This window comes from Oryx dammah, unplaced genomic scaffold (assembly GCF_014754425.2).
Source record: "Oryx dammah isolate SB20612 unplaced genomic scaffold, SCBI_Odam_1.1 HiC_scaffold_2, whole genome shotgun sequence".
Taxonomy (NCBI): domain Eukaryota; kingdom Metazoa; phylum Chordata; class Mammalia; order Artiodactyla; family Bovidae; genus Oryx; species Oryx dammah.
In genome coordinates, this window is record NW_024070186.1 from 175,992,458 (window position 1) to 176,010,546 (window position 18,089).

The 18,089-nt window shown below is 40.0% G+C and overlaps 1 protein-coding gene and 1 long non-coding RNA gene across 3 annotated transcripts in view; one reads left to right on the plus strand and one right to left on the minus strand.

Moving 5' to 3' along the window:
* The window catches only part of DNAH3 (dynein axonemal heavy chain 3), a 249,628-nt gene that overhangs the window by 215,334 nt on the left and 16,205 nt on the right, over positions 1-18,089 (minus strand). For both annotated transcript variants that reach the window (XM_040257140.1, XM_040257147.1), the window contains exons 9-14: positions 13,296-13,421; positions 11,733-11,928; positions 9,427-9,606; positions 4,082-4,218; positions 2,098-2,203; positions 1,764-1,942 (exon numbers count right to left, since the gene is read on the minus strand). In XM_040257140.1, the coding sequence (XP_040113074.1) occupies positions 1,764-1,942; positions 2,098-2,203; positions 4,082-4,218; positions 9,427-9,606; positions 11,733-11,928; positions 13,296-13,421 (924 nt within the window). The remainder of the gene's footprint in view (positions 1-1,763; positions 1,943-2,097; positions 2,204-4,081; positions 4,219-9,426; positions 9,607-11,732; positions 11,929-13,295; positions 13,422-18,089) is intronic.
* Positions 5,721-17,994, plus strand: LOC120875681. The gene is made up of 3 exons (XR_005724014.1): positions 5,721-5,809; positions 13,002-13,005; positions 17,971-17,994. It is a non-coding gene; the product is annotated as an uncharacterized LOC120875681 (long non-coding RNA).

The window sequence follows — 18,089 nt, forward strand, 5'->3', positions numbered from 1 at the left end:
AAAGTTGAATGCAGTGGGGAAGAGTGTGGATTTGGAGTCAAAATGAACTAGGTTAAGCCCTGCATGTGCCACTTAAGGATCTCTTGGAGGCTCAGTTTCTTTATCAACATAAAGGAGAGAATAATGAACAACTTCTTAGGGTTGGTGTAAAGACTGATTAGATATTGAATGTTCAGAACACTTACACAGTGCCTGGACTACAAGGTATGCTGGAAAATGGTAACTATTATCATCATTAATTTGCTGCTGAGTTTCTGATATGTAGTTTATAAATCTTAAAAGTGCCATAAAATGCTAAATTTATACTTACCTACAAATAAATGAATGATATATAAAATAACATTAATAATGATTATTAGTGTTAAATCATTTTAGTCTATTATTTAAAGCTGTCTAAGAAAGAGAGCTAAAAATAAGACACATTTTATAACATTCAAATAGAAGCTGCTGCTGCTAAGTCACTGCAGTTGTGTACGACTCTGTGCGACCCCATAGACGGCAGCCCACCAGGCTCCCCCATCCCTGGGATTCTCCAGGCAAGAACACTGGAGTGGGCTGCCATTTCCTTCTCCAATGCATGAAAGTGAAAAGTGAAAGTGAAGTTGCTCAGTCGTGTCCTACTCTTCGAGACCCCATGGACTGCAGCCTACCAGGCTCCTCTGTCCATGGGATTTTCCAGGCAAGAGTACTGGAGTGGGAAGCAGAGTAGCAGAAATTTACTGTCCCAGCATCTTAGCACCATTTCTTTTTATAGTAACCACAGTCTAATCTTCTCGGGGTACCCTCTTCTTTCCTTTTCTTGATTCTCATGGTTTAGGTAAGGCTGACATTCACTCCAGAGATGAGACTAGCACCCGGATCTAAACCATCCTCTTGACTACGGTGTTTGCCTTGGTGTTGTCCAAACAATCCAAGTCAGGCCTGTGCCACACTTGCCCAGTGGCACAGCATTGGAAAAAAGGTAAATCTTTTTTCCCCTGTGAATGAGAACCTGGGAGGATTAAGTCTAGAGCTGCTGGGGCCCACAAACTGGAGAGAACCTGTCCGAGAATGAAGCTGACACAGCAGACAGCAAGCAGAGGGAGGGAGACTACATCCTAATTTGTAGTATTGAGGGCCTGAGGCTAGCAACTCCTAAACTTTTCAACATGCAGACTCCACATTTCTTTTTTACATTAGCCAGTCTCACCTCCTACCCCTTACAACCAAAGACGTATTGACTAACATATGGTCATCAGTAAAATGAAGGCACGATATAGAGTTTAAGATTGAATAACAGAATCCCCACATCCAGACAGTAGAAGTCTGCATAGAAGAGATTCTCAGGGCTGATTGTAAGCATGCTGTGTCTTCGAGTGTGTGACAGGTGGCCAGTGAGAGGGCCTGTGAGCTCAGACTGCCAGGTAATATCTCTCTGAAGTTGTCTGCAAGAAAGCAAAGGCTGAAGGATCAGAGATTAACTGCCTTGGGATTCTTTCCATCTTCATACTCTAAGTCCCTGGCACATGGCAATCCATGGGATCACAAAGAGTCAGACAACTGAGTGACTGAACAACAACAACTCTAAGTCCCAGATACTTTTCTCCTTGTTGTTTATCATCTTGCCTGAACCTAGAGTCCCTGCAACCCTCACTTTGGGGGCAGAAGCAAGTTGAATTGGAAGTTCAGCCTAGTCATTGCTGGAAGGTACAAATTCGATCCACTTTTTCATTCTCCCGTCGTACCAATTATCATTGCTATTTCCCTGCATGCAACAATAATACCTGGTGTTGGTGTCCCGGTTTACATCCACTTGGAATTGAATCAGACGGTCTTTAAGATTTTGGGCTCGCTCACAGAGATCATAATTTAGGGTCATGGTGTCTAGGCAGAACATGGCCAAAGGCACAGTTATGTGCATGGATGCAATTTCATTTCTCCGCTTTTTAATGCTATTGATCCTCTGTAGAAAAGAGTAGATTCAGTAGTTTAATTTGTCTTTAGCCTCTATGCATTTGCCCCTAGCCTCATCCCCAGCCAATACAGTGCTTTTGGATTATCTGTTGCACATGTAACCAAGATACTAAAAAAAAAAAAAAGTCAAGGGGCATCTCCTACCGTCACAAAATCCTCAATTTCATGATTTTCTTTCAGGAATGCAGTGATGTTTTGTTCTGCTGTGTTATCCAATAAGTCATTATACTTTTTGTATACATTTAAGTATCTTCCATATTGAAGAGCATAAAATCAAACATACAAATACAGGTCACCAAATCAGATTAGTCAGAGTGGCAAACAAAGAGATAATATAAAAACTAGTCCAAACTATGAAAGAAACACATGGCAAAGGGCACAGTGAACTGAGAATTCAGAACTTTGCCTTCAAATTCCAATTTTGCTACTTCTGAGCTACATGAACTTAGACAAAATATTTCTAGTTTTCAAAGGTCAGTGTCCTTAATTTTAAGTTGAAACACTTCTTTGAACTGTGGTTTTGGAGAAGACTCTTGAGAGTCCCTTGGACTGCAAGGAGATACAACCAGTCCATTCTGAAGGAGATCAACCCTGGGATTTCTTTGGAAGGAATGATGCTAAAGCTGAAGCTCCAGTACTTTGGCCACCTCCTGTGAAGAGTTGACTCATTGGAAAAGACTCTGATGCTGGGAGGGATTGGGGGCAGGAGGAGAAGGGGACGACCGAGGATGAGATGGCTGGATGGCATCACGGACTCGATGGACGTGAGTCTGAGTGAACTCCAGGAGATGGTGATGGACAGGGAGGCCTAGCGTGCTGTCATTCATGGGGTTGCAAAGAGTCAACATGACTGAGTGACTGAACTGAACTGAAAGCTTTTGATTTCTCTATCAAGTCTGAATGAGAGCCTTGCTGCATAGAGTATTCTTGGTTGTAGGTTTTTCATTTCTATCACTTTAAATATACTGTGTCACCCCTTTCTGGTCTGCAGAGTTTCTGCTGAAAAATCAGCTGATAACCATAGGGGATTCCCTTGTATATTATTTGTTGCTTTTCCCTTGCTGCTTTTAATATATTCTATGTCCTTAATTTTTGTCAGTTCAATTAATATGTGTCTCAGCATGTTCCTTCTCGGGTTTATCCTGTATGGGACTCTCTGCACTTCCTGGACTTGAGTGTTTGCTTTTCATGTTAGGGAAGTTATGGGCTATTATCTCTTCAAATATCTTCCCATGTCCATTTTTCTCTCTCTTCTCCTTCCTGGACCACTATAATGTGAATGCTGGTGTGTTTAATGTTATGCCAGAGGTCTTTGAGGCAGTCCTTACACTTTTCATTCTTTTTCCTTTATTCTGTTCTGTGGCAGTGATTTCCACCAATCAATCTGTTTTCCAGCTCACTTACTCATTCTTCTGCCTCATTTACTCTGCTATTGATTCCTTCTAGGGATTTTTCATTTCAGTTACTATATTTTTCATCTCTGTTTACTTGTTCTTTAAGTCTTCTAGCTCTTTGCTAAACATTTCTTTTATCTTCTCAATCTGTATATTCATTCTGTTTCTGAGATCTTGGATCATCTTCACTATCATTATTCTGAATTCTTTTTTCTGGAAGATTGTCTATCTCTACTTCACTGAGTTGTTCTTCTGGGGTTTTACTTTCTTTCTTTGTCTAGAATATATGCCATCTCATTTTGTCAGACATTCTGTGTTTGTGGTCTCTGTTCTGCAGGCTGCAGGACTATAGTTCTTCTTGCTTCTGGTGTCTGCCACCTGGTAAGTGAGGTTGGTCCAGGGGTTTTTCAAGGCTTCCTGGTAGGACTGGTGACCACTGGTTAAAATTCAGGAATTTCTAAATTCCAGAATTTATCTGGTGCCAAGGCTTTCAGATAATAGGGGTAAACCTCTAATTTGAATTCTGGTTCTCCTATGTATTTGCTGTATAACACTGGGAAAGTTATGGTTTCTTCATCTGCAAATGGGGATAAATAATAATCCCTATGTAAGTAAGTATTGGCTACTTATTACGTATTATTTCAGGTCTGTGGGAATAGGGATTATTTATTTGATGATACACAGGAACTCTAAACCAATGCCAAAATGGCTAAGTTAAAACTAAACCAACTTACTTGCAGGGACCAACTTGATTTTTCTGAAATACCTCGAAAGTTTGATCCACAAAGTCAGAAACCAGTTTTTCATCAGCATTAACAGTCCCAAGTATCAGATTATATCCTTTCAACTCTGGGAACAGGATAGATTCCACCTAAAGAGTAGAAACCACTTTTAAATGTCATAAGACATCCACAAGACACAAAGAGGAAGATGGCATCAAACTAAAATCTCTAGCAATGTACTCATTTCCAGGGACATCAGCTGCATTTCAACTCCATTTTCTCTTAGATGGTGCTAGAATCACTCCACTATTCCCTTTAATTTTATTCTCCCTCTTCTTCCTCTTACTGGATTACTCATGTTTCAAATCCCTACTTTTTAAACTTTCATTTCCTTAAAGTGTCCTCCTGGGCCCCCAGTGGATGTTAGGTTTCCCTGCTTAAAGCTCACACTCTAAATTTATCCCTCTTGACACTCATCATAACTGTAATTAGATGAATGTGTAATGAGCTGTTCTAGATTTGTTCTGGGATATCAATGCCATAAAGGCCTGGATCGTATCTGACTTCTTCACTATGGTGAGAGGCCTAATGAGCGTGGCACATAGTAAGTGCTCAATAAACATTGTGTGACTAAATAAATATTACAGTGATACTCCTTCCCCCTACCAAATACTTTTCCTCTCTAATGATAAGCTACTAGAAGCATCCTTTCCAATTCAAACTCTTCTACTAGCTGACTATGTGACCTTAGGTAAGCTACTTTCTCAGGACTTTCATTTTCTCACCTGAAGAAAGGGAGAGAGATACTAGATTCTTCTTTCAGTTCAGGGGAAAAAGCTATGTCTTTATGATCTGAGGCACAAAATGAATTTTTCCTGAGAATTCAACTTTCTAACTTCTTAATGGCACATGTGTACTTCTAAGAATGTTCTCAGTTGCATGGCTCATGCAGGCTGCAAGTCCTTGTTGGGGGTCCATTGCTTTCCACTGCCCTCTCTGCTAAGAAGGCTTTTAGTGATCTGTCTCAGAAAATATTCTTCTGAATGCTTTACTGAGTTATATGGGTTATATGCAGTTGATGAGAATGCATCAATTTAGAAAGTGGCAAAAGCAAGTGCAACTAAACTTTCTCTTCCCTCTTTGGACAACCCAAAGGTTTTAAAACCAGTGAAGGAGCAACTTCTTTGCTGTAGCCATACTATAGACAGTGTTTGAAAGCAAGGATATGAATGAAATGGTTTAGGGCAGCATGACTGGAGTATTCAGGCAATGCAATAGATCACAGGTGAGCAGGATAAAAAGACTGCCTCTTGGGGGAAGTCTTCAATTGAAAAATGACTTTAAATGTGGCTGATTTTCACTAGGGAGAACAATATGGAGGTTCCTTAAACACTAAAAATTGAGTTACCTTATGATCTAGAAATCTCACTCATAAGAGATATAGCCAGAGAAAAGTCTAATTCAAAAGGATCCATGCGCTGTGATGACCACAGCAACACTACTTATAATAGCCAAGACATGGGAGCAAACTAAATGTCCACTGACAGATGAATGGATAAAGAAATGTGGCATATATATATATATATATATATATATATACACACACATGGCATATATACATATATGGCATACATATATATATATACACACACAGTGGACTATTACTCAGTCACAATAAAGAATGAAATAATGCCATTTGCAGCAACATGAATGGATCTAGACATTATCACACTAAGTAAAGTATTAATAAGGCAGAAGAGATAGACAAATGCCATATGATATCACTTATATGTATAATCTAAAATATGACATAAATGAACTTATTTACAAAACAGAAACAGACTCACAGACATAGAAAACAAACCTATGGTTACCAAAGGGGAAAGGAGATGGAGGGATGAATTTGAAATTTGGGATTAACAGATATACACTCAGTTCAGTTCAGTTCAGTCGCTCAGTCGTGTCCAACTCTTTGCGACCCCATGAATTGCAGCATGCCAGGCCACCTTGTCCGTCACCAACTCCTGGAGTTCACCCAAACCCATGTGCATCAAGTCAGTGATGCTATCCAGCCATCTCATCCTCTGTCGTTCCCTTCTCCTCCTGCCCCCAATCCCTCCCAGCATCAGGGTCTTTCCCAGTAATATACTCTACTGTATATAAAATAGATAAACAACAAAGAGCCACAGTTTAGCACATGAAACTAATTCAATATCTTGTAATATCCTATAATAAAAAAGAATCTGAAAAAGCATATGTATATAAGTTGGACACAACTTAGCAACTGAACAACAATAATATATATACATGTATATGTATGCTGCTGCTGCTGCTAAGTCACTTCAGTTGTGTCCGACTGTGCGACCCCATAGACGGCAGCCCACCAGGCTCCCCGGTCCCTGGGATTCTCCAGGCAAGAACACTGGAGTGGGCTGCCATTTCCTTCTCCAATGCATGAAAGTGAAAAGTGAAAGTGAAGTCGCTCAGTCGTGTCCAACTCTCAGTGACCCCATGGACTGCAGCCTACCAGGCTCCTCCGTCCATGGGATTTTCCAGGCAAGGGTACTGGAGTAGGGTGCCATTATATGTATAACTGAATCATTTTACTGTAAACGTGAAACATTGTAAATCAACTATACTTTGATTAAAAAAATACACCTTTAAAACAGTGGCTGGCTCTCTTATACCCTGCAGAGCAGTCTGTAAAACTGAGCCAGGAACAACAGTGCTCTTTCCAGGTAATCATTGTTCAGTTCAGTTCAGTCACTCAGTCGTGTCTGACTCTTTGCGACCCCATGAATTGCAGCACGCCAGGCCTCCCTGTCCATCACCAACTCCGGGAGTTCACTCAGACTCACAGAGTCCATCGAGTCCGTGATGCCATCCAGCCATCTCATCCTCGGTCGTCCCCTTCTCCTCCTGCCCCCAATCCCTCCCAGCATCAGAGTCTTTTCCAATGAGTCAACTCTTCGCATAAAGTGGCCAAAGTACTGGAGCTTCAGCTTTAGCATCATTCCTTCCAAAGAAATCCCAGGGTTGATCTCCTTCAGAATGGACTGGTTGTATCTCCTTGCAGTCCAAGGGACTCTCAAGAGTCTTCTCCAACACCACAGTTCAAAAGCATCAATTCTTCAGCGCTCAGCCTTCTTCACAGTCCAACTCTCACATCCATACATGACCACTGGAAAAACCATAGCCTAGACTAGATGGACCTTAGTCGGCAAAGTAATGTCTCTGCTTTTGAATATACTGTCTAGGTTGGTCATAACTTTCCTTCCAAGGAGTAAGCGTCTTTTAATCTCATGGCTGCAGTCACCATCTGCAGTGATTTTGGAGCCCCCCAAAATAAAGTCTGACACTGTTTCCACTGTTTCCCCATCTATTTCCCATGAAGTGATGGGACCGGATGCCATGATCTTCGTTTTCTGAATGTTGAGCTTTAAGCCAACTTTTTCGCTCTCCTCTTTCACTTTCATCAAGAGGCTTTTTAGCTCCTCTTCACTTTCTGCCATAAGGTAATCATTGTTACTATCTCCTTATCTCCCTGGCTCTCTGATCCCAGACTTTTTGGTTTTGTCATCACCTTCAGTATTTTCTCTTGTATACTTCTCCAACTTTGGCATTTCTCTGGCACTTTGAGTTAGAAAATTCCTCCATTAGGAGAGACTGACCCAAGCAATCTTATTTCACAATTGTGAAAGTAATGCATCAACTGCTGGTGCTGTTTTAAATTCTAATTATTGCAATTTTATAAAATCCTTCCCTTATCTCATCCAGCTTCCTTTTATTTATGCCTCTTTTCATTTCAGTCAGTATTACAGATTCATATTTTTCTCAACTTTTGGCTACAACAAATATTTTCTAATATTTACTGCTGTTTCTTTAGTAACTTTCTCACAAATACACTTTTCTTTTGCACCTTGAGTACAGTTTTCAAACATCTCATGCTGATATTCTTTTCTAACTTTTAAAATTCATGTTTATATATAAGGCAGGACTGAGAGGAGATAGGGTACTATCCACCTGTTGCTGCTCTCAGGTATTCTTCTTAGATATTCAATCTGAAGGGTTATTCTTTTAAGATGTCACTACTCAGATCACAGACAATACAGTATGAGGGGTTCAGGGAGGGAGACTGTGCCCTGGGCATCTTTAGACAGAGAACTCAGATCCTGGGCTGCTTTTTCTTAGTCTAGAAGAGTCATCAGCATTTACTTGGGTCTGGCTTTCAAACCTGGTACAAACTGTGACCTATGACTGTGTCTTCTTGGCATTACAATTCACTAAATCTACTACCAACCACATAAGCCCTGGGCTCTCCCAACCCAGCTGCTTGTAAACATTGCTGATCAACAGCAGTGAAGGGGAACTTGAGTGGTGTGTACTTTATCTGTCTCCAAGCCCCACACTTATCCTTCCAAATTACAGGGTCTTCTCTTTCATTTCCTTCCTAGGGATATTGATTGTAGGAGAGCTGCCCACACTTCTTCCCTCTCTGCACATCCAGTTTTCCTGTTACTCTGACTTGGCTGGGTTAAAACCCTCAATTTAGAGTTCTCTGGTGAAACCAGCTGGAACATGCAGCTTCACATGCTTTCCTAAAAACTCCAACTCTAATCATGAGATCTTAGAACCCTCTAAGTACAGGACTGCAAAGAGAAGCATGCTTAAAGGTACCTGAGCATCATACATGGGGAGGGAGGGAGAGTGGGAGGCAGAGATGAGCTGGGTAGAAACATCTCACAAGTTCCTTCCCTATGTGGGGCTGGACACTTGCCTCTCGCCACATCAACCATCCAGAAGGAGACAGAAGATGGAATGCAAAAGAGTCACACTCATGTGGGTGATCCTGCCCAGTTCTAAAAGTCTGCTAATAACTGAAATCTGATTAGTAAAGTCACCCTGGAAAGGAAACTTGGAAAAAGGTTTCCTTTTCTAAGTTCCCTAGGCCAGGAAGGGAAGGTTTAATCTCTCCCCTAGACAAACTAATAAACAAACATATGGAGCTTTAAGAACTAAATGAGATACATAGTCTTATGAAAATTCTTGGCAAAGTGCATAGCAACTGATCCATCATGAATTATTAATCCAAGATGGATATGGCTTGGGACACATCTGCCCTTTTGACATTGGCATCATGCAGGTAACTCTGCTTGCTCACAAAGTAGATCTCAGTGTCTTTGTTAATGGGATGCATGGAAATTTCTTTAAGGCCCAAATTCTCTTTCAGGGTGACAAGAGGGTGTACTCAGGCTATATCTCCCATAGTAAAACCCTACTTTGCACAAGCAGCCATTTAAACATAAGTTTTATTCAATATGTGAATACAAATACAAACAAACAATTGAGTACTATACCTTGGGAATCCCTTTAGAGTTCTTAATAATCTCCAAGAAAGAGTTATGTATTAATTCCCAGCAGTCATCAAAAGATGGATTAAAGACAATAATTGGCTCGTTAACTTCAAGCTTGATCATAATCAGCTGAGGTATAAAGAACTCCATTTCTTGGTAGGGCTCCTCAAAATAATTTCCATCCTTCAGGAGACATAAGATATGGTGATTATTACAAAATGGAACCTTTTAGAATCAAAGGAGTGACTTTTACCTGTTCATAGCACTACATGGGTACCAGAAAAGGAAATGAAAGGTACCATGCACTGTTCAGATTTAAAATAAGGGCTAAGTATGGCTTAGCCCACTTGAGTTCACCCTCTCCCTCTTCTGCAAAGTATGTTTACATTGCTTGGAAATTATTTTATCAGCATTTCCAAATCCTCCCCATCTGTTAAAATTCTGACAAAAATCTCCTCCTTTGGGAAGTCTCCCTGTTCCCCACCAAGAAATAATCTACCTCTGAACTTCCCTATTTCCACTTCCGTGTGGTATTTTATCTTTCTCTCATGAGATTTACAGGCACAGGATCTGTGTGTGAACCATCTATGTACTCCGAAATATCCAAGATAGCATATAGTACATCATAAGAGCAGGTGGCACAAGGGGTAAGGAACCTGCCTGTCAGTGCAGGAGACATAACAGACACAGGTTTGATCCCCGGGTTGGGAAGATCCCCTGGAGGAGGAAATGGCAACCAACTCCAGTATTCTTGCCTGGAGCATCCCATGGATAGAGGAACCTGGCGGGCTACAGTCCACAGGGTCACAAAGAGTCAAACACAACTGAAGTGACTTAGCACACATGCACAAGGGCTCAATAAAAATGTGTTGACTGAATCCAAAAGTATAAGAGTTTATCTGTACATCCCACATGGAGTTGCTAGTTAGCATATATTTTAGACACTCAAAATGTCAACCTTTCTGCAGTAAAAATACTGATATGGAAGTTGAGTGAAGTGCAAGTCGCTCAGCAGTGTGATCCCATGGACTATACAGTTCATAGAATTCTCCAGGCCAGAATACTGGAGTGGGTAGCCTATTCTTTCTTCAGGGGAGCTTCCTGACCCAGGAGTCGAACTGGGGTCTCCTGCATTGCAAGCAGATTCTTTACCAGCTGAGCTACCAGGGAAGCTGTAGCTCAGCTGCTAAAGAACTGATGTGGAGACATTTCTAATTCCTAACACAGGCTAGTAACACAAGATACCTTTCATAAAAGGCATCGTGCCTAATAAAATTGGCATGAGGCAGTTGTAAAGTATTTGCTCAAATAATTGATTCAATTTAGAATCTAGAAATTCTAGATTTGTCTAAGGATTATTGATAAGTATTAGGTGAATGTCTACTATGTATCAAATACCCATACATTTCTTTCTTTAAGATATATGCAAATTTTAGTTTTCCCTTTGTTTGGAATTTTAGAATGAAACTTGGTTGAGTTTGAGTCTCTTCTGCTTAGCCAAAAAGATGATTACAATGATATGTATAGATTAGTCCACTGTAGAATGCTAACAGTGCAGTCTACATTTGACAGCACTGGTTTATACTTTTTGAATAAAAGGTCAACTGTTCATTTTTACTTTATTTGGCAAAATGCTTAGAACTTAACCTTTCTAACCAGGCAATTTTAAATTTTATCACTCTTTTTAAATTAAAATGGCACATCATATAAAATACAAAAAAATCTTCCTTGATTTCCCATGTTATCTAAATTTAAGGGAGTCTATGATGCTTTGAAATCCATCACAGTGTTTTAATTTTTGTCTTAGTGTTTTAGTTTTTATCTAGACTTCACTTAAGTAGTGTCATGAAAGAAGTTATTAATTAGGTCAATGAAGTCTTTTGATTTTAGAAGTATCCATTCCAAAACCACAGAATAAAAGCCAGTATCTGCAATGAACATGCACAACACTTCCTAGATAGCAAGCCAAAAGATTGATAACAAACCCTTTTCAATTCCTTTTTTTCAAACAGAGAGGATGAAAAAGTGACCACTCCTCTACAGTAGGAGGTAGACATTCCATTTTATTCACTCTTTCTTTAAATTAATTTCTCTAGTTCTGTAGATTTTGACTATATAGAAGTAGGTAATTATCTTGGGAAAACTTGCTGTGTACTTAAATAAATCATTTTTATAAACTAATAATCACCACATATGTGTTCTAGTCAAGAATTTTACTTTTTGGCCTAGCTTACAGCTGAGGACCTTACATGATTAAATACTGAGTTTTGATTCCACTCCAAACAGTCTACTGCTGATCCCCTACATACCTTGTGTATCATGAACAAGGAAACGAGGTCCTTAAGAGAGTTAATGACCAACTCCCTGAGCTGGAGGGACATGGAAGATGCAACAGAAGCAAAATATTCTTCAATGTTACGAGAGGAGTCATAGTCACTCTTGGGAGCAAAATGGATCCACTGTTCCTTCCGGGAGACAAATAGCTGGGCACAGGTGGGGATCCATCTATAAAGAAAGCAGGGCATCTGACTGAGAATCCCTTCCAAGTTCCAAGATGTCCTCTCAGCCACTCCCAACTCTCCACCACAAGGCAGATGGCTCCTTTCCCACTAAGCAGCTCCGCAAGTTGGTACTCTCATATCCCTGGCCACTTCACCGGCCATCACCCCTTTCTGAGGAAGTAAGGAATAAGATTTGGATTGAGAGACTGTTTTCCCATTTAGCAAGACCCAGTGGACAGTCCTGCTGAAAGATGAAGGTGTCTATAGTTCTTTATATTCAGGGACTGGGGTAAAAGGGCATAAGGAACTGAAATGTTCTATCCAATTTCTCTCCCTCGCAGATGTCTGTTTTCTGATTGAAACTTTACAGGGGAAAAGAAAAAGGAGAAAAGGAAGAAAACTTGGGAGGAGAAACTCCAGTGTGGTGGTGGCTGCTCAGAAGTTGAGAGCAGAAATTAGAAAACCAAAAGAAGAAATGGATGCCTCATTTTTCCTTTCATTCTATTCCCCCAATTTCTAATTCCCAACAGGAACTACTGGCATTTGCATCTTATCAAGTCTTTTTTCTGACTGCTAGAAAAGTATTACTCTAACAATCAGGGAAGTACTGGTAATAGTCATAGTTGTAGCGGTAATAATTACATTTAACAGCTACTATATGCCAGCTATTACATAAATATTTTCTCTGATATTAAAAACCACTTAGTAGATATTATCACCATCATTTCACATAAGGGAATTTCTCTGGCTCTGGACACAGTCCTGTACGCATTTGCAAAGGAAAAAAGAATTAAGTGACTGAAAACTCCCATCCCTGGAAATTTACAGGTGTCTATCTGGGCCGCCCGAATACAAGTCATTCAAATGCATTATCCTTCCCTGATGGCTCAGATGGTAATGCAGGAGACCCAGGTTCAATCCCTGGGTTGGGAAGATCTCCTGGAGGAGGAAATGGCAACCCACTCCAGTATTCTTGCCTGGAAAATCACATGGCCAGAGAAGCCTGGTGGGTGACTGTACATAGGGTAGCAAAAACTTGGACACGACTGAGCAACTACCACTGTGTGTGTAACCCAGCAAGGTCTAAAGGATTTCAGAGGGGGAGAATGGAAGTGCTCAACAAGCAATGGTAATGAGGAAGCTTCAAAAGCGCAAAGGAAGACTAGGAGTGAGGGTCAAAGAGCAGTGTATGTGAGGAGGCACAGAGGCTCTCAGGGATGGAAACGTGGAAGGATGAGGATAGAGGAAGGTGTCAGAGAGAAGTCAGCAAAATCTGTGTACCCCACCAGGTTGGAGACCAGTTTTCACTTCAGAGAACTTTTAATTTTTATGACACTGTGACACAGCGCCATTCTGAGGCCAGATACTGACTTGTTGAGAAGAATTTGGCGTGCTTCCATGCAGTGTTTCTGAATGACATCCTGATATTCTTGAGGCTGCAGAGGTAATTTTCCCGCCAGTAATTCTGCTGTTCGAACAAACCTGAGGTCTCTAAATCTGCCAAAAGAGAGGGCAAAACATCCTAAGCCAAGAAGATGCTTAATAAAAAAACTTTGTATGATGGATTCAGAGGAAATATATTTTCATTTTTCAGTGAGAGGAGATTTAAGCAGATTAAAACTATATCTGAAAAATCTGAGAGTCAGAGGGGGGAGTGGATAGTCCACAAGAACTCTTGCAAGGAGTAGAGAAACTCAGGAGCTATTACTGAGCCTTCTACCTATGTGTCCTTCTCTGGGTAGTGGGATTTTGACACTGACTTGGCATTTGGCTGATTGGAAACTAGGATATGACAAGTCAAAGCTCTTTCCAATACAGGATAAGACAGGTGAAGACACAAGAGGACAGGGCAAGCAAAGCATCACCTTCGTGATCAAGTGGGTTGTACGCAGTCCTCAATGTGGCCCCTTGGTGAGCTACTCAAGACAAATTGGAGGACCACTTTGATCTGGACCAGAAAACCCTATAGACTTGCCTCTGACAGCTGGCAGGCTCACGAAGACACCCACAGCATTCCCGGGACATTGCCTTACACAGTGCAGAAACTCAGTAAATATTTGTTAAATGAATACTTGGATCTATTCCTGCCCTCTCTGATGATCTTATTTTCTTTTATTTCTCTCAGGTTAATGGAGGTGCTGCCCTTTACCACACTTCCCAAGGCCTTTTTTAAAATTTTAGCTCACAGGGCCAGCATTTCTCTGCCTGACACCTATTCATTTGTTTATTAATCACTCTTTGAAACTATCAGTGCCTACAACTTCCTCAACCAGATCTCTGCTCACTTTCTTAGCTCGGCCCAGTTCTCACTTCTCATTTTCATCATCCACTGTAATGACCCACTAGGCACTTTCCCGCATACTCCTAAAATCCTACAGCCTACATTTCTATTCTTTTCTGATGGAGGTGATGAACTTATTCATCTTGTCTGACCAGTCACAAAGCACTGCTGGGGAGGACAGAATTCGAGGACCTCAATCTCCATATATGTTTGATATCCAACATTAGCATGGCCCTGGCCACCATCTGATAACTATGTCACTCATCTTTAGTTCAATCGTAATAAACTTCCCACATTGGCCAGAAAAATCTATTCTTTGTTCAGACCACGACCCTCATTCTGGCCCTTAAATGCTTCCCTTCACTGATCATTAGGTGACCTCTTAACATGTTTAAAGCTAAATATTACAGTCCACATAAGAACATTTCTCTATAGCATTTCCTTAACATATCTTTCTCATTGCTAATTTTTTGGTTCAGCTGACAAAAACCTAAATGATTTTGGTTTATATTGCACAGTCAATTTATACAGCCAATATGGAAGACAGTGTGGAGATTCCTTAAAAAACAAGGAATAAAACCACTATACAGCCCAGAAATACCACTTCTAGGTAAATACCCTGAAGAAACCAAAACTGAAAAAGACGCATGTATTTCAAGAGGATGTAGACATGAATTTAATTTGCTCATATAAAGAAAATTACAAATTATTAAATGTATAGCTTTTACTATAAAAATGATTATCACTTGCTTTTTTTCTAATCTATTCCTTCTTTATATTTATTTATTTTTCATTGATTGCTTTATAATATTGGTTTGATTTCTGCCATATGTCAACATGAATTAACCATAGGTGTACATATGTCCCCTCCCTCTTGAATCTCCCTCCCACCTCCTGTACTTTCCTACCCCTCTGGGTTATTACAGAGCCCACTGTAAGGTCTATTCACTGCAGCTTTATTTACAATAGCTAGGACATGGAGGCAACCTAGATGTCCATTGACAGATGAATGAATAAAGAAGCTGTGGTACATATATACAATGGAATACTACTCAGCCATAAAAAGGAACACATTTGAGTCAGTTCTAATGAGGTGGATGAACCTAGAGCCTATTATACAGAGTGAAGTAAGTCAGGGAAAAAAAAAAACAAATATTGTCTATTAACATATATATATGGAATCTAGAAAGATGGTGCTGATGAACCTATTTGCAGAAGAGAAAAAGAGTTGGACACGACTGAGCAACTGAACTGAACTGAACTGAATGGAGGTGCAGATATGGAGAACAGACTATGGACAGGGTGGGGAAGAGGAAGGAGAGGGTGAGATGAATGGAGAGAGTAGCATGGAAGCATATACCCTGCTGCTGCTGCTGTGGAGTCCCTTCAATTGTGTGCGACTCTGTGTGACCCTATGGACTGCAGCCTGCCAGTTTCCTCTGTCCATCCATGGGGATTTTCCAGGCAGTTGTACTGGAGTAGGTTGCCATGCCCTCCTCCAGGGGATCTTCCAGACCCAAGGATTGAATCCAGGTCTCCTGCACTGCAGGTGGATTCTTTACTGTCTGAGTCACCAGAGAAGCCCAAATATATACTCTAATATATGTAAATAGACAGCCAATGGAAATTTGCTGTATGACTCAGGGAACTCAAACTGAGGCTCTGTAATAACCTAGAGGGGTAGGAAATGGAAAGAGGTAGAAGAGAGATTGAAGAGGGAGGGGACATATGTACACCTATGGTTAATTCATGTTGACGTATGACAGAAATCAAACCAATATTGTAAAGCAATCAATTAAAAGTAAATAAATATAAAGAAGAAGGAATAGATTAGGAAAAGAGCAAGTGATAAGAATTCTTCTTATAATAAAAGCTAATAATAATTTGTCATTTTCTTTATGTGATCAAATTAAATTCATGTGTACATTCTCTTGGCACTGAACTTCTGGCAATTTTATCAGCCTTGTGGCTAACTTTCTTGTTAATTTCTATGTTAATTTATTTTTTGAGGCCATAAACATGCTTCTACTTAAAGCAGAACTTATTGAACAACTACTGTATGCCAAGCACTATTCTAAGCACTTCACCCAACAATCCCATTTTGCATATAAAGAAATAGGGGTCCAGAGAGATTAACTTGCCCAAATCACACAGTTCATCAGGGACAGAGCAAGAATCAGAACCTAGGCTGGTTAGTTTCAGAGCCTACTCTATCTATACAATTTCTATAAATTATTATTACATACTTCTGCCTCATTGGAAAACTACTTTTTTCTCATGTCCTGACTAGCACCTCTAATGCCTTAGAAAACTGAATTCAAAGAAAGGAATGTGCTTATTTCTTATGATTGATGGTCTCTATCCAAGGTTGACTTTACCTACAATTACTTTTTAAAATACAGATAAAACTAAGAACGTGAAAAACAAGTAAGTTATCCAAGTAATAAGATTCCCCAAAGACGAAACACATACAAAGCTATAGATCCTCCTCAAACAAAATATTTGAGCTACTGATTAAGTTTAACCAATCACAATCACACACACATATCTGCCTCCAATTTTTCTAATAAAAAACCCACATGGTAGTAGCACATCATTTCATTAACCTGACCTTTTGGTGAACTCTGGTGGCCTCATTCTCCCACCAGGATTCACATTCATTCTTGAGGGGCTCATAAAAAAAAAAAAATCAGTCTTTATTATTCCCAGTGCAATTGATTAATGTATTTAAAAAATGTGTATAACAATAAAATGGAATATTATTCAGCCATAAAAAGAAATGAAGTACTGATAATACTTCAATATGGATGAATCTTGAAAACAAGAACCTTGCTAACTTAATGCAGCCAGACATGAAAGGCCACATATTGTATGATTCCATTTATGTAAAATATTGAGAACAGGTAAATCCATGGAGACAGGAAGCAGATTAATGTTCTTCCAGGGGCTGAGTGGAAGGGAGAAGTGGGGTAACTACTAATGACTACAGAGTTTCTTTAGGGGATAATGAAAACATTCCCAATACTTTCAGGAAAGTTGTACAAACGTGTGAGTATACTCAAAATTACTGTATTGCACACTTCAAGAGGGTGAATTTTAAAGTATGTGAATAACATCTTAATTTAGAAAAATGAAAAAGTGACTTCTGCCTCCTCTGAACTTCTACAATATCTGTGGCCAATTTAGTCACCTATAAATATAGGTGAGAATATTGTATGCCAACTCTGCACTGGCCCTGAGTTACTTAAAATAATTAACTTAAAAAACTAAAAATACATTGTTATATGATCCAGCAATCCCACTTCTGGGCATATATTCACACAAAAACTATAATTTGAAAAGATGTATGTACCAGGACTTCCCTGGTGGCTCAAATAGTAAAGAATCTGCCTGCAGTGTGGAAGACCTGGGTTAGATTCCTGGGTCTGGAAGATCCCCTGGAGAAGGGCATGGCAGCCCACCCCAGTATTCTTGCCTGGAGAATCCCCATGGACAGAGGAATCTAGTGGGCTATAGTCCATGGGGTCACACAGAGTCGGACACGACTGAAGGACTAAGCAGCAGCAACAAGAGCCCCTTGGTTCATAGCAGCATTTATTTACAAACTCTGAGACGTGGAGATAACCTAAATGCCCACTGAAGGATGAATGGTGAAGAAGACGTGATGCATATACACAATGAAATACGACTCAGCCAGAAAAAAGAATGAAATAATGCCTTAACAACATGGATGGACCTAGAGATTATCATACTAAATGATGTAAGTCAGAAAGAGAAAGACAAATACCACCTAATACCACTTGTATGTGGATTCTAAAATATGACACAAGGAACTTATCTATAAAACAGCAACAGACTCACAGACCTAGACAACAGACTTGTGA